The sequence below is a fragment of the Panicum virgatum genome, chromosome 5K, assembly GCF_016808335.1.
Source record: "Panicum virgatum strain AP13 chromosome 5K, P.virgatum_v5, whole genome shotgun sequence".
Taxonomy (NCBI): Eukaryota; Viridiplantae; Streptophyta; class Magnoliopsida; order Poales; family Poaceae; genus Panicum; species Panicum virgatum.
The window spans coordinates 40,620,471-40,638,125 of record NC_053140.1 but is presented as its reverse complement, the minus strand read 5'-3'; the positions used below and the strand labels follow the sequence as shown (position 1 = coordinate 40,638,125).

Genomic DNA, 17,655 nt, shown 5'->3' with positions numbered 1-17,655 from the left:
GCATCGCTAGTGACGAACGACCCATCTTCCATATTCAATGAGCCTCCATGAGCGTAGAAGTAATGTTTTGCTCGCAACGGCCAGTTGAAAGTCGCCGGTACGATTCCTCTAGCAACGAGATCATCTTCCATCTTCTGCCATTTCGGAGTCACCGACGCATATTCTCCTTGCCCAAGATGATGGAAGTGCTTCTTTTTGCTCGCATTCTCTTTGGCTTGGGCTATCTTCTTCTCGCTATCCTTGGATGACTTGTACTGCACGAATGCCTCCCAATAAGGATGTTGATTCTTGAAGTTTTTCCCGAAGTCCGGCGTGAGTCCCTTTTGAACATAATCTTTGTTCAAATTTTTCTTGAATGTCTGAAAAGCAATAGCCATCTTCTTCATGACCCAATCCTTAAACAGTTGTTCTTTGTCCTCCGGAAAGCTAAAGTGCCGTTTCACATCTGCCCATAACATTTCTTTCTCGGTCTCGGGGACGATGTCAACATCGATATCTGTGGCTTTACTTTTCTTCCATAGCTTGAAGCTAATGGGAATGTGGTCCCAGACATAACATCCATACTGATTCACCACCATCGTCTTCACACCCTTTGGAGACTTTGGTTCACCGTCAGGTTGCAATAAAGTGATAATAGTGTGCCCCTCCATGATTTTCTTCGACCCTCGTTTCCGTTTTGGTTTCCTAGTCGATCCAGATGCCTAAAAAATATGTATTTAGTACGCATTGTACTTACATACAGAATTAATGTGTATGTTTATATATATAAGCACGAATTGTATATACCTCTGTGCTATCATCTTGCACAGTCGTTTCTTCTGGCTGGTTATCATCGCCATCACCAGTATCGTTAAGGTATTGGCTGCCATCGTCCTCGGCAGCATCCTTTTCGTAGTGGTGCGTGCCTGTACCAATTATGTCCGCAAGAAAGGCCTCGTCGTCATCACGGCGAAAGGGTTCCATTTCATTTCCTATGTGAATCAACATATGTTTGATATGCAATTTTATACTAATTGACAATGTATAAAAAATTACAAGTGTACCTTCGATAAAGCCGTACAAAGCATACATGGACAAAATTTCTAAAATTTACATCATATACATCTTATATACAATGTGCCCTCGAATTTTATAAAATATGCAATGAATTTTCTAAGATTTTCTACTAATTACACCTGTTTATAGTATAGCAAACTAAAATTTACAAAGAAAAATAGAAATTCAATAAATAAAACTGTACAAGAAAAAATTTACATCATATACATTTCATAACATACACAATTCAACAATACCAAATAAAACAATAAATGTGAAGCCCGTAAAGACACGAAGTTTTCTATAATATACAAGATTTTTGTACAATATACATAATTACTATAAGATATAAAGACATACTTATGTACAATATACCTAAGAAATAATTTTCCATACATTTTCCATAATTTCTCAAAATTTCATTACATTTTCCATAATTTTCCATACATTTTCCAAAATTTTCCACAATTTCTCTACATTTTCCATAATTCCTCTAAATTTTCCATAATTTTCTACAAATTTCAACAAATTTACTACAATTTGAACAAATATCTATAATTTTCTACAAATTTTCTAAAATTTCTACAATTTTCACTATTGCATATCAATTCCTTACATTTTTCTACTATTTTCATAATTTGTACGTATACATCTACCAATTTTTTTACAAATTTCAACAAATTTACTATAATTTAAAAAAATAGCTATAATTTTCTACAATGTTTCTAAAATTTCTACAATTTTTCTTCAATTTTTTTACAAATTATAATAATTCTTTAAACTAATTAAAAAATGGCTGACGTCAGCACGTAGTCGAGCTGACATCAGCCCGAGGCCTCACGTCGGGGAGGGCGAGGCGGCGGCTGTTCGGTGCGGCGGCGATGGGGAGGAGGCAGGACGGCGGGAGGCGCGGCCGAAACAGGCTGCACGGCGGGCGCCGAGGGCATCGGCGCGGAGGAGGCACGGGCGGCGGCACTGCGCTGAGGAGGCCGGCGCCGGAGGTGACGAAGACGGGCGGCGGCGCACGCGTGAGGGCACCGGAGGGGGCGGCGCGGGGCTGACGGGAGCTATGCAGGGCGGCGCAGAGGAGGCCGGCGCGCAGGATGGCGGTGCAGAGGACCTCGGGCGACATGCGCGAAGGGGGCCAGACGGCGGTGGCGGCGACGGCGACGGGCGGCGGCTTCGATCGATCTCGCGTCGGAGGCCGTTTATTACCGGGCCGTGGCACCAGACGTCCCCAACAGGCGGGAAAATTTTGGGAGGCAGTTTAGTACCGGCTGCAACCATAGCCCGGTACTAAACTCCCAAAACGATTCTGCCTTTTTCAATTTTGTAATTGATTTGTAATTCATCTAAATATGTTTTATGTGCAATAAAATTCATCAAATGATTAAAAAATAGATATATGTACTATTTTCACCATGCAAAATTATATTATTATTGTTAAACATACGTTAATCTTAATAAGTATTAGTCTTTGCACTCAATTCAAAGTATTGACATTAAATTTTAAATTTCAATTCGTTTAAATATGTTTTATGTGCAATAAATTCAATAAAAGCCTAGAAAATAGATATATTTACTATTTAAGCACTTAATTTATCATATTGAGTTCAAAATTTGTTATATTAGTGTGTCAAATGTGTTTTAGTGTCTAAAGTATTATACAAATGCATAAAAATGCAAATATTTACTATTTAAGCACTTAATTTATCGTATTGAGATCAAAATTTGTTATATTAGTGTGTCAAATGTTTTTAAGTGTCTAAAGTATTATACAAATGCATAAGAATGAAAATATTTACTATTTAAGCACTTAATTTGTCTAAATATATTACATCAATCACTTGGTCACATAAGTATCAAAGTACAACATATTAATTACACATCATGGTTTAATGGAACGTTGATAATCTTTCTTTTTATGAATGTCCCTTGATCATGATCACGGCGCAAGGAAGGAGCGTCCTCTTTGGATAACAGGATGCTGGGGTCAACATCGACCGAGAATGGAGGACGGTCATCAAACTGATCAAAGTCTTCTGACTTGTCCGAAATGTCTTCAACTCCAATGATTTTTCTTTTTCCTGGAAGAATTATGTGGCGTTTTGGCTTGTCGTCGGATTTGCCTTGATTTTTCTTAGGTTTGCTTGCAATGTCCTTCACATAGAACACCTGCGTCACATCCTTGGCGAGGACGAATGGTTCGTCTTTATATCCAATTTTTTTTAAGTCCACTATTGTCATCCCATACCGGTCTGTCGTTACGCCGCCTCCAACTCGATTCACCCATTGGCACCGAAACATAGGAATCTTCAAAGGCCATAGTCTAGCTCCCATATTTCCTCTATGACACCAAAGTAGCTGTCCTTATTTCCATCATGGCTTATTGCATCAATACGCACACCACTATTTTGGTTCGTGCTCTTTTCATCTTGGGCTCTTGTGTAAAATGTATATCCATTGATCTCATACCCTTGATATTGGATGATTGTGGCCAATGGTCCCCTAGCAAGCCATTGCAGTTGTACATCAATCGTGCTATCACCCATGAGTTTCCTTCTAAACCAAAACGCAAAGCTATCTATGTGATGACGTTTAATCCAGGCCTCAGACTTCCCTATATTTTCAGACCGGACAATATTCATGTGCTCATCCATATATGAGGCCACGAGGGATGAATTCTGTAGAACGCTGAAATTTACACTGCAGATTTCACTTTCAGAGATGTGCATATTAGATTTCTTACCTAGTGTGCCCTTTCATTTCAGTCGGCCATCATAGCGTGACATGAGGACTCCAATCGGACTAAGTTCGTCAATGAAATCAACACAAAACTCAATGACCTCCTCTGTTCCGTAGCCCTTGGCGATACATCCTTCTAGCCGAGAACGATTCCGAACGTACTTCTTTAAGACTACCATGTATCTCTCGAAAAAAACATATTGTGTAGGAATACAGGGCCCAAAATGTTTATCCCTTTCACAATATGCACCAGGAGATGGGTCATAATATTAAAGAACGAAGGTGGAAAGACCATCTCAAAACTGACAAGACATTGGACCACATCATTCTGTAGCTTTGTGAGCTTATTTGGATCAATTGTCTTCTATGAAATTTCATTAAGAAAGGCACATAGCTTCACCACTGCTAATCTTATATTTTCTGGTAGAATACCCCTCAGCGCGACTGGAAGCAATTGGGTCATCAGAACGTGGTAATCATGAGACTTTAAGTTTGTGAACTTTTTCATTTTCATATTAATTCTTCCCTGCATATTCGAGGAGTAACCGGACGGTACCTTCATACTGTTCAAACAATCAAACATGCTTTCCTTCTCCTCTTTGCTGAGAGTGTAGCTAGTAGACGTAAGTAGTGCTGTCCATTTTCTCTCTTCTCAAGACGTAGGTCTTCTCGTTGTTTTGTTTCTTTCAAATCACATCTTGCTTCAAGTGTATCTTTCGACTGCCCATACATACCGAGGAATCCTAACAGGTTCACACAAAGATTCTTCGTCAAGTGCATCACATCGATTGCATTGCGAACCTCTAGGACTTCCCAATATGGAAGCTCCCATATTATGGACTTCTTCTTCCACATTGGGGCATGGCCGTTTTCATCATTCGAAACTTGTTGGCTTTCACGGCCCTTTCCAAACACGACATAGACATCCTTCACCATCGAGAAAACACGCTTCCCGTTTCGGAACATAGGCTTACCACGAGTTTTTGGTTCCCCTTTAAAATGTTTTCCTTTTCTTCTCAAGGGGTGGTTGAGGGGAAGGAATCGATGATGACCCATGTACACGACCTTCTTACAATTTTTTAGATACAAGCTGTCGGTTTCTTCTAGACAATGAGTGCATGCCTGGTATCCCTTATTCGACTGTCCGGATATATTGCTAAGTGCAGGCCAATCGTTGATGGTAACGAAAAGCAATGCTCGCAGGTCAAAATTTTCCTGTTTGTACTCGTCCCAAACACTGAGTGTAGCAGAGATGCGGATGTCGCCTTTTTGTCCACCAACTGAGTGTAGCAGAGATGCGGATGTTGCGGTGGTGTGCCCGCAAAACCACCGCAACATTCGCATCTCTGATACACTCAGTTGCTGGACAAAAAGGCGACATGTCCAGCAACTGAGTGTAGCAGAGATGCGGATGTTGCGGTGGTTTTGCGGGCACACAAGGAGGGATAGAGTCCGGAATGAAGTTATTCGGGATAGGGTCGGGGTGGCACCAATTGAGGAGAAACTTAACCAGCATCGGCTGAGATGGTTTGGACATGTCCAACGAAGGCTTCCTGAGGCACCGGTGCGTAATGGGGTTCTTGAGCGGGTCGAAACCAGACATCATGATGAAGCCCGTACATGATGTCAACCGTAACCTCCGATGTACCACCTGAAAAACAAAGCCACAAGCAAGGCTGAGTATACTAATACTCAGCAAGGCTTACCCGACTAAAGGTATACTTAGCCCTTAATCTAGACATGCAAGGCTTTTGGCTTGAGGGGTTTGTTTTGCCGAAAAGCAGTAAAGAGTAGATCCTTAATTTCAGGTTTTAGCTTCAAATTCTAGTTCAATTAACCATTCTAGGTGAGCATCTATCCTATAGCATACATGGTGGGAAACAATTATCTTTTATCATTCAACCAACCATATTCATCATCATCATCATCTTTCACTTCTTACTCTATGTGGCAAAAGGGTTAAGCAGTCCCAAACCGTGAGAAGCGGACGATTCAAATCGAATTTGTTAACCTAGCCAGGCAGACCTAACACACACGCATGGGGATCGACGTCTCGCTTCGCCCACGCAAATTTTCCCTTCAATTCCCGCTGCACAGAACAGGCCCACCGCCCTCGACTTCAAGAATCCACGCCACGGTACGATGCCAGGTCGTGAGCCTCCTTGCACCCGCATGTGGCCGCATGAGAACAACGTTCAAAGATGGTGGGAAGGTATGTTCCGACCTCGGTGCAATCCAGTACTTAAGCTTACCGATTACCATATTTCTCGGCATGTGGTTAGTACGTTCAAAAGCTTAACCACCACTACCACACACTGCGGCCTTATCCATTTTCACTAAACAGACGGGGTATCACAAGTACCACAACCCCGCCCGTGAGCCTTATAGTTGCAGCATGTAGTAAACATTCAACTCCTAGAGTTCTCACGAGTGACAGGAAATCACTCGACTTCTACCGAACCATTAGTCTAGCCATCTAGCGACCTACACATACTAGTGTTCAAGCATAGGTACCTAGGATTATGCAGCTAAGGTTCCAAGCAACTCCTGTAAACTTAAATGCGCAAGTAGATAAGAATAATAATAAGTTGCATAAATTTTAAAATAGATAGAACATGCTCCGGGGCTTGCCTGGGATTAACACTAGGTCAGTGTTAGTTAGAGAATAACTGTTCAGCAAGCATCTTCCATCGGTCGTGCACATTGGGATCCATCCGTCCATCTTCTAGACGTGTCCACCATTCATCATCTTCTGGCTCGTCTTCAACATCATGTCATTCACGAGGTTCATCTATCGTACCTAATGAAATGCAACAATGCATATGTATGAATGCAAAGTTCCAAGTTGTTTAGCGATTTAGGTGTTATTATTTTTCTTTTAAAGACAACCCACTGAACCTACTTAGCATGAATAGACTCGATTAAAGCACTACCTTACAAACCTTTAAGAAACAGCACGGGAAATATTTTACTGGGTACTACAGGTCATAACACGACTAAACCTACTGGTTTCATATTTTATTTTGCAAGTTACAGAGTATAGAAAATAAGTCAAGCTAGATCTATTTTAATCAAGATTTATTTATACAGATAGTTAAACTCAGTTTCTGGGTCTCAAGCTTTTCCAACATGATAATGTACTCTAAACTACTCACTGGTTAAAATATAATAATTTTCTAAGAATATAAACTATTTATGACGATTTAGTGAATTTAAAACTAGATAAATTATTTGGGCATGTTAAATAGTAGTAGAGTACTTACAAATTTTACCACCAAATATATTCATTGGGTTGATCCTACTGTAGAAATTTCGATCTCAATATAAAAGCATAACATGGTGAAAAATTAAAACTACCACACTCATTCATAATTTCAAGATTTAATAGCATCTATATCTAGACATGAGAACTGACTATGAATTTTTTATAAAAACACTAGAATCACATGTACATAATACCATAAAAATTTTATAACATGTCATGGCTTCCAACATCAGTTATTAAAATAATAAGAACAACTAGCATTTATGCACTATTAAACATAAATCTATTTTTGCAGAAAAAACTTCTAACTAAAACTTGTCATATTATGGTTCCATTATGTAGATATTTTCTTAAGGATTCCAAAAAGTATTTATTTGCTATTTTAGGATTTTTCTACGATTTTTAATTGAATTTACAATTTCACTGCAAAAATATAAAAACAAAACAAGATATTATGAATAGGTCCCTAGTTTTGCGCTGGGGTCCCTGGAACATCTTCTATTCTTGCCATCGGGTCCCTGGGTCGGCCAAAACAGAGGAGGGCTGCGCCGGCCGGAATCCGGCGATTTCCGGCAGCTCCGGTCACCGGCGGCGAGGGGCCCGGGGTAGAGGAGCTAGAGGAGGTCCGTGCGCACCGATTGGTGGTCTTGGGGCATGGGGAGGTGCTCGAAGGCGGCGGCTCGACGGAGCAGGGTGGCCGGCGGCGGTCTGCTCCAGCGCGGCGGCGCTCCGGCAGCCATGGGTGGAGGTGGTTGGGCTTGGGAGCTTTGTTGGGGCGAGGTGAAGCCGTTCCCGAGGTCGGTTGGAGCCGAGGGAGTGCGGAGGAGGGGTCTCCGTGTGGAGGCCATGGCGGCGGCGCCATGGGCGCGACGGCGAGCTTGCCCGCGAGTAGCTGGGGGCAGGGGTCGGGATGTTGTGTCGAGAGAGGGGAGGAGGGCGAGATGAGGACGCAAGCAAGGAAGGGGCGAGGGCACAGGGGAGGTGGAGAAGAGGCGCACGACACGGCACGCCTCGACGCGTCGTCGCCGTGGCGGGCGGCGGCAAGAGTGGTGACCGCGTGGTGCGTGAGCAGAGGCAGAGAAGAGCGGTGGTGAGGCATGCCGACAGCTAGTCAAGGAGCTCGGTTGGGGAAGGCTCTAGGCCGAGCTTGCGCGTGGCCGGCGGCCTCTGCTTGACAAGCGCAGAACAGGGGAGGGAAAGAGAAGAGAGAGAGAGAGAAAGAGATTTGACCGAGTCAAAATTCAATTTTTTCTCAAAATTTTCCACATGAAACCGAAAAATTTTGAATACGAAAGTTGTTCAAAATTTAAAATTCTACAACTTTCGTTTCAGGCATAAACTCATTTGAAGCCTAGTTAAAGAGTTAAATTTAAATTCTTGAGGAATGTACATTATTGCCCTATTCAAGTTTGAATTCAAAATTTTCCTACAATTTTTGTATAGCAACTCGAAAAATTTTGAACACGAATGTCGTTCATCATTTGAAAACCCATAACTTTGGTTTTAGGTAAAAGTCCATTTGAGCAATGGTTTAAATTTTATTTTTAAAACTTGTTTGTTACAATTTGAAAGATAATTTAAATGTTTAAAAACTGTGATATGAAGAACTCGTCATTTCATGTGCAAAACTTCATTTTCTCACTTGTTTTCATATACACATATACACACATACACATGCATATTCAAACACACACATATATTATTTCCCAAAAGAAATGCATAATTTGAATTGTTCTTGTTTATTAAGCATGATTCTGTGTTTATTATTTCTTGCTTAGTATTTTAAAAATCTGGGATGTCACAGATAAGCACCGGCATCATCATGCACTTCCACTTCATGCATAGCCAAGAAGGAAGGTTGAACATACAGAGGGTCACAGGCCATGTACTGTGACTGCTGCCCCACTCGCCAAATGGATTCATTCTGTCCGTACTTAAACCGAACCTTATGTTCCTTGGGTCGTTATCAAAATCTGGAAATTCTCTATCCACATTTCTCCACTAGGACCCATCCGCAGGGTGTCTCAGCATCTGATCTTGCTTACGCTCTTCTTTGTGCCACCGCATCAATTTAGCATTAGATTTATTTCTGAAAAGCACTTCAAAATTGGTATTACTGGGAAATACCACATCACCTTAGCGGAAACTTTTTTCTTGACGGGCTCCCCGTCGACCTCACCAGGATCATTTTGCGTGATCTTGTACCGTTTTGCATCACAGACAGGATAAGCATCCAGTTTCTCATATTCTTCATCTCGATAGAGAATACAATCGTTAGGACATGCGTGAATTTTCTGTACCTCCAATCCAAGAGGGCAAACAACCTTCTTTGCTTCGTATGTTGTAGAGGGCAGTTCATTCCCCTCTGGAAGCATGTTCTTTACGATTCCAAGTAGCTCCTCAAATCCCTTATCAGTGACACCATTAACTGTCTTCCACTGCAGCATTTCAAGTGTGGTACCCAACTTTTTAAGCGCCTGCTTGCAATCTGGATACAATATTTTTTTGTGATCCTCCAACATCTTCTCAAACTTCTTTGACTCCTTCAAAGTTTCACAGTCTCTTTGTGAATCCATTAGAACCTGACCTAATTCATCAGGTGGTCGGTCTTCTGAAGCATTTTCTCCAGCCTCGTCCATTTCTTTAGCATCGTCCATGGGTTCATCTTGAAAGGCTCCCGTTTCATATAGATGAGCCCAGTCTGCAATATTATGATCATCATCTTCTTCACCATCTTGCATCACAACTCCAGGTTCACCGTGCTTGGTCTAAAGAGTATAGTTATCCACGAAACCCTTTTCATAAATGTGGGCGTGTAGAGTGCTTCTCTTAGAGTATTCCATTTTATTTTGGCAAATGCGGCACGGACAACACATAAAACCTTTCGATGACTTGTGGGCCTCCGCCGCATCGAGAAAAGACTTTAGACCATTAATCCAGGCCATGGTGCACCGGTCGCCGTACATCCATTGTCGGTCCATCGATCTACAATTTTGAATTAAGTAACAACATTATTTTACTTGTATTCATATCATTTAATTTGGCACATAACATAATTAAATACAAAGCCATTTCTGCGAATTTAACATTGAAATACAAAATTAATAGAAGTCCAAATTAATAGATACATTACACAACATGCTTAAATTACACAACATGATAAATAGAAGTCCAAATTAATATATACATTACACTACATGCTAGCTACCTAATACAAACTACTCATCATGAGATCTTTGGACCAATGTCTCGTGAATTGCCTCGCAAAGTCTTGACACGCAACGGTCATATTCCGCCAGCCCCGACTCTTCACGTCTTGCATTATATCGAGCCGTCAACTCACGATCATCATCAGTACCATGCAACTCAACATTAAATTCATGATAAAATTTACGGCTTTCTTTGCCAAGGGAGAATATATGAAAAGCTTTCTTAATCAAACGACGAATACGACCGCTAACAAGACCAACATGCTCTGCAGGGTGGAACTCAAGTGAATGACCAGTGCGCTCCAATTGATTGTGTACCGCCGCCCGAGCCGCAGGTCGACGCTCAAAGGCCTCATGTTGCAAAGGCATTTCTAATAAGTAATATTAATAACATGTCAATTATATGTCTCATTAAGAAACAAAACTAATTTCAGTACACTAATCAAATAAATGTAAAAATCTGAACAAATTATTAGAATTAAAATGAAAACATAAATTGTAAACCATAATTATTTTGACACTCTTCAGTTCAACGCGAACACGTCGTTCCAGGCTATAAGGGATGTGCAATCAATGTTCGCGGTTTTGTTTCAGGCTCACTTTCTCTAAAACCATCGAGAAGAAAAAATGTTTTTTTCGAAACATGTCTATGTCGTCAACCTTGACCCTGCAGTGATAACACTGACATTCGGGGCTACTATTGACATTCACGACACAGTGCAGTACAATAGGACCCGATGAAGGAGTACGGCTTTGGTCCGGATAATTTCATTCTCAACTCGCTCAGAAGGTGTGGATTTCATAATTGAGACCAAGACCGTACTCCTTCATCGCGTCCTCATATATACCGCACTGCATCGTAGATATCGATGCTAGCCCCGAATAGCAGTGTTTTCAATGAAGTATCAAGGTTAACGACATATTCATGATCCGAAACATACATTTTTTTAAACTTCTCGATGGTTTCCATATGAGCCTGAATAAATATATCATTAGAGTGTCAAAATAATGCAACTAAATGCATAACAAATAAATACCAAACTAATTAACCATGCCACTTAAAAAAATGAAAAAAAATCCCTATAAATTATCCCCATTGAAACTGTCCAATACACCTTCTCCAAATTCAAGTAATGGGTTCTATACATCTCAAATCCATCCATAAATCATAGAAAACGTACTCATTCTATATATTTCTAAAAATCACAAATATCTCACACTACAGAGCATGAAACAAATAATAAATACCATCAAAAAAGAGAGAAAGAAGTTGCAAACCTTTAGTGCACTTGGATGAGTGAACCACAAAATTTGAGAAAATGGGGCAGCGCCTCCACTCTAGGTCGCTAAGGAGAAGAAGAACCCGAGCTCTCGGTCAAATGCTGGCTTGGGCTCGGGGAGGAAGAAGGGACCATAATATATAGAAGTGAATTAGTACCGGCTGGAGACACCAGCCGGTACTAAAGCTTCACTTTTAGTACCGGCTGGAGCCACCAGCCGATACTAAATGTCCTCGGAGCCATTTAGTATCGGCTGGTGGCTCGAGCCGGTGCTAAATGGCCACTTAGCCATTGCGCACAGTGTCGGTGGAGCAGTTTAGTACCGGCTGGTGGCTCTAGCCGGTACTAAACAGCTCCCATGGCTATTGTTCCTTACGCCCAGTACTAAATGTGAGCGTTAGTACCGGACGAAAGCGAGCCCGGTACTAACGCCCACGGACGAATGAGCCATTTTCTGGCAGCGGGAGTATTCCATCAGTTAAATCCAGTTAAATCGTTCAGTGAACAAAGAAAAATGAAGTTTTTATCTTTTCTGTTTGACATGTCCATCAGCAATAGTGCGACAACTAAACATGATAACTGCTCAGAATTCTGTTTCACATGAAAAGTAGCATCAAATTAAGCATGCCCACGGGATCAATAACTCGAGATGGAATTTGGATGCCCAAAACAGAGCAGATTGTATGAGCGTACTCCCTCCGTTCCAAAATAAATGTAATTTTAGAGTTTGAATGTGAAGATCAATGCCAGTGAGAAATTACATATATACCTTTATAAAGATGATCTTGGGAGGAGAGAAAGTAGAAAAATACAACTAGAACTAGGTTGTCTTATTCATATATGTGCATTTATTTTGGGACAGAGGGAGTACTAGCTCCTAACTCGAGTTGGAATAATTCGCTACTAATTAAAAAAGGGAATCAGGAAATAGGTTCTCCGGTTAATATAATACACAAAAAGGGGTCTCATCGCTAGAGCTTAAAATAGTAGGACAAACTCACCTGATGCAATACACAAAAAGCGGGCAGTCGCTTTAAAAAATGTACAGACCAAGGATGTGGGAGACGAGGTGCCAGTCCTCCCCCTTTCTGCTCTCGCACCGCCTCGCCAGATCAGGGAAGTCCCAGATCCGCAATTCCTGCAGAGCTGTGAGGTCCTTTATCCCCTCCAGCAAGGATTCGATGCCCGGGCAGTCCTCGATCCTGAGGTCTTCAAGGGAGGTGAGGCGGCACATGGATTTGGGGAGGCAAGCCAATGCCCGCAACCCTTTAATGTGGAATATGCGTAGAGAGCGGAGCTCTCCCAACCGTTCGGGCAATTCATGAAATGCATCATCACAGCAACTTATGCGGAGCACCCGGAGGGATGTGAGACAAACCACTGATTGTGGAAGGCTGCTCAGGGTTTTGCAGCGCCCGACGGTCAACTGTTGCAGAGACTGGAGTTCCCCTAGTGAATCTGGCAGCGATGAAATAGAAGAGCATGAGTTCACATTCAGAGACCGGAGGGATGTGAGACGACCCACTGATTGGGGGAGGCTGGTCAGGCTATTGCACTCGTCGATGGTCAACTCTTGTAGGGACTGGAGTTCCCCTAGCGATTCGGGCAGCACGCGAATAGCAGAGCAATCACTCACTTGCAGAGACTGAAGGGATTTGAGACACCAGAAGCACTCTGGTAGCTCGATTAGCTCATCAGAGTAAATAATCCGCAACGACTTGAGTGCCGTCATGTGTTGCAGCAGACCCCACCCACGTCCACACCCTATAATCTCGTTTAGCTCAAGCTCCTTCAGATGGCTAAAACCAGAGAACGAAGAGGACCACCCGTTGCACTCGCATGGCGACTGCAGCAGCTGTTCATTGCTATGGTTCAATTCCAAGTGCTGCAGCGACAAAGGCAGGTACGACTAGACCTCAAACTTAGGACAATAAGATATATCCAGATTCGATACGCAACTACCCACTTTGAGGACTCGTCCCATATGACTATGAGGTGTGCAATAGCTACAGCCGCGTCCCTCTTCTCCATTAGGCATGCTCTTCTCAGCTACCATCCACACCTCTCCCAGCCTAGGCAGGTCCCACATAGCTAACTTCACCAGCGAAGGAAATGGGCCTCCACTTATGCTCTCGAGAGATGGCATCCGCCACAGCTCAAGCTTCTCCAAACAAGGAAGCTCCGCAAGCCCATCCAGATGCTTCAAGTTTGGGAAATTATTTAGCTTCATCACCCTCAAAACTGCGAAGTAAGTAGGCACCAGTACTCTGCCACCAACTTGATTCTGCATCCACCGGGCACACTCCCTACCTGAATATCCATTAATTCTCAGCACTTTAATCCCTGGTGGTGGTTCCAGACCATCAAGTACAGCCTGCTCCAGTTTAGTGTTCTCTTCACACGTGACACCCGTCCTCCACAGTAGATCCAACCTTTGTAAGTTTGCCTTATGTTTCAAGCATGCCTTGTGTGCATCATCCGGCTCCATCACATGCTCAATACCTCTTACCATCAGATCCTCACTATTCCTACCTACATTTCCAAGCTCAGAAATTGCTGCATACTTTTTGCCCTCACCCACAACAAAGAAATTCAACTTCTGTAGTTGACTAAGCTGTCATATGCCAATAGGCATGCCTCGTAATATTCCACAACCTTTAAGCTTCAAACCTTGAAGCTTCTCCGAGTTGATGATGCCTTCAGGCAGCTCTACCAGCATCCAACAGTGGTCAAGGTCCAGACACTCGAGATTTCTCAGTGTTGTAATATTTGATGGCAGCCTCTCAATGTAGGTGTCACCTAGTCTTAAAACTCTTAGATTTTCAATTCTGCCAATAGATTCCGGCAACACTCTGAGCTTCTTACAATTGCAAAGATCAATGCTTGAAATCATTTGACAATCACCAATAGAATTTGGTAAACACTTTAGGTTCCCAAAGCCGAATAGGTTCAACTTCCTTAGCTTCTGCAGCTTACTGATGGAGTTAGGCAATTCAAGAAGATTACTAAATGTAACATGAAGAGCTTGTAAACTCCAAATATCTGAAATGGCTTCTGGGAGTGCTTCACATTGCAATCTTGAAATCGCAAGATATTTCAGATATTTTACCTGCAATACGGCAGTGGGTATTGCTTTCATACCAATAGTTCCGATGGTGATACTGCACAAGTGTCTTGGGTTCTTCAATGCGCCAAATATTGCATCATCACAATTATCAACATATACAGAATGTGCTTTTTGAAAAAGATTTTTGGGTGGTAGATTTTGTGTCTGTTCAGTTAAAGAAAAGTATATGCAGCTCATGGTATAATCTGTTGCATCCGTCGGCGCATCTAGTGAGATTCTGTTTTTCAATATAGACTGGGCAGATCATGAACCAAATCATGCATGCTGCATGTCGCTCTCCCATAAAATTCATTCACAACTTGTAGGAAGGACATTTGCACAAGAGAATTGAAGCACTTGTGGCCAATATAGTCCAAGTAATCAACACCAGTCTCAAGAGTGATCATGTCATGAGCAATCCATAGATCAATCAATTGCTCTTTATCAATCTTGTGACCTTTGGGGAATAATGAACATATTGTGAAGCACTGCTTCAGATGAGATGGCAAATGGAAATAGCTCAACCTCAAGCATGCAGATACTGATACACCACTTTCTTCACCCACAAAATGCAACAAGTTGCTGCCTCTCATATGGCCTGCCATTCTCCTATCAGTTACTTGCCATGGAGGACACCTGCAAGAGCTTTAATTGCTAGTGGAACCCCACCACATTTTTTCACAATATCTTTTCCAACATCAACAAATTCAATCCCCAAACTTTCGGAGGGCGTTACTAAGCTTTGTTGGAATAGTTTCTAGCTGTCATTTGGAGATAAAAATGGCAAGTCAAATTGGTACACAGATCCCTCCACTTCTGTAACTTTTCTACTACGGGTAGTGAGTAAAATCCTGCTTCCATGTGCGCCAACCTTCAGACATTCCATGAATTGTTCCCAAAGGATTTGGGACTCAGTCCAAACATCATCCAATACAAGCAGAAACCTCTTTCCAGTCAATTTGTCTGAGATTGTTTTGCTCATATATGGCAGTGCATGCTGTCCGGGATTGTTATCAGCAAAAGCTTCAAACAGTTTCTTGACAAGCTTTTGAACATCAAAATCTTGTGACACATGAACCCATAGTCTGACTTCATAGTGCTTCTCTATAATGTCACAATCATTAAAAACTAGTTTAGCCAAGGTAGTTTTACCAGAGCCACCAAGTCCAAAGATGGAACCGATCTTGATTATTTCTTGGTCATTAATCTCTATGAGTTTAGATATAATTTGGTGTTTTTCTTTCTCTCTTCTGAGTACTGATGCCACGTCAACATTAGGCAATGTTGTCCTATGCTCATTTGTGTTGCTTATTTGCTGAGCAGAATGACAAACCGGAAAATTGTTTGCTATTGCATTCAAGTCAGTTCTTTGCTTCACAATTGCATCTAATCTCTTCTTGATTGCCTTGATCTTATTAGCCATCTTGAATTGAAATCTATATTTGGACACGATACCACCATCACCAAAAGCATCATGTCTCTCAGCCTTCAGCTGGAACTCATCGACAACATCATCAACAGCGTAAGCAGCATCTTCCAATTGTTTGAGCCAATTAAATGATGCATCACCCCCCGTAGCATGATCTCCTGCCCTTTCCAGCCGAGAATTTATCTCCTCAACTATAACCTGGAGCTCCTGGAGATCTTTTTTGACGCCCACTACAGAGCTGTACTTCTTAATTAACTGTGGAGCTAACTTGTTCCCCACATTCTTCAATATTCCAGATACTATAGCTGATACGACCGCAGCTTCCACACCGGTCATGTTTTCTTACAGAGCTCCCTCTTGTATCAGAATTTCCTGCAAAGTGAATTTGCAGTGAGCTGCTCATCTCAAAACCAAAAGAAACAAAAGAAAAGAAAAGCAGTACAGAAATATGAGCTCTACAAATTGCAACTAATTCATTCCTATAGTGCATGCATGCTTGATTATTAATTCTTTTGTTCTTTTACTGTGTTAATGTATGACTAGTACAGACATCAATCTTATAGAGGTTTTCATAAAAATATATAGTACTATTTTGATATCTCACCTGGGTAAACAGGTGATCAAATACAGCCCTAGCCTCTTGTTCTTCGAGTTTCCTTAACTTTTTCGAGCAATATATCTAGGCCTTCTTTTCCTAACATGGTAATGAAGTTGCCATAAGAAGCGACATATATGTCAGGAAAACATAGAGCAGGCTATATGAGAAAATGAGATATAAAGCACATGAATGCAAACTAGTTCATGATGTTGAAGATAAACATACCACATGCTTCTAGTACTGAAGAAGCAAAGCAATAGAGATCTTGTAGCATAATTATGATGTATAACTGAGGACTGATGAGTATCCCTGTCCTAGTACCTGAGAATAATACAGAAATAGGCCAATTATTTGCAGGAAAAAAAATTGCGGCAAAAGCAGAACATATAGGTGTGGATGAACATGAGTGGAGCTAGAAACCAAAAAAATAAAAGAAATGAGATGGGCAGAAATGAGAGAGGGAGAGAGAGAGAGAGAGCTTCAGTGCTTCTGCTAGCTCGTGACGTTTCCACAAGTTATCAAACTGGCGACCAAGGCCATGAGGATGATGGGAATCTGTACCGCCAAATGTTCCACATGTACCATAGTCATAATTTAGAGGACCAGCACCACTGGATGGAGCGAGGAATTTGGATTTGGTCCCTCTTGTTAAAATAAATTCGCGAATAGTGGCTGACTTTACAACTTGTATAAGAGTAGGATTTTGATCTCTTGGTTTGTAGGTAGGATCATGCAATTCTTCCATAGAAATGTGTTGTCATTGCAAATATTCACGCGCTGCATTGTACTGTGTACATATTCGGGACAAGGGAGAAGCAGCCAAGAGTGATTGACTGACTCTGAGTCTTGGTCATGTGCCAAGTCTAAAGTGAAAAGAAAAGGAGAGGATGCCGAGCTGGAAACGCGTACTGAGCAGTGAGCACTGAGAGGTGAGAGCATTATACATTTGTACTCCATATGATGGCGCATGGGCAAGTCTGCGGAAATA

General features: G+C 41.8%; 1 protein-coding gene across 1 annotated transcript; it reads right to left on the bottom strand.

Moving 5' to 3' along the window:
- Positions 1–12,438: 12,438 nt before the first annotated feature.
- LOC120709933 (putative disease resistance protein RGA1) lies at positions 12,439–17,510 on the bottom strand. Its single transcript, XM_039995551.1, has 5 exons — positions 16,893–17,510; positions 16,674–16,763; positions 14,889–16,441; positions 14,248–14,643; positions 12,439–14,148 (listed from the first exon to the last, which is right to left on the bottom strand). The coding sequence occupies exons 3-5, from the start codon at positions 15,243–15,245 to the stop codon at positions 13,444–13,446; spliced, it is 1,458 nt and encodes a 485-aa protein (XP_039851485.1). The 5' UTR covers positions 15,246–16,441; positions 16,674–16,763; positions 16,893–17,510; the 3' UTR covers positions 12,439–13,443.
- Between the last annotated feature and the right edge of the window lie 145 nt (positions 17,511–17,655).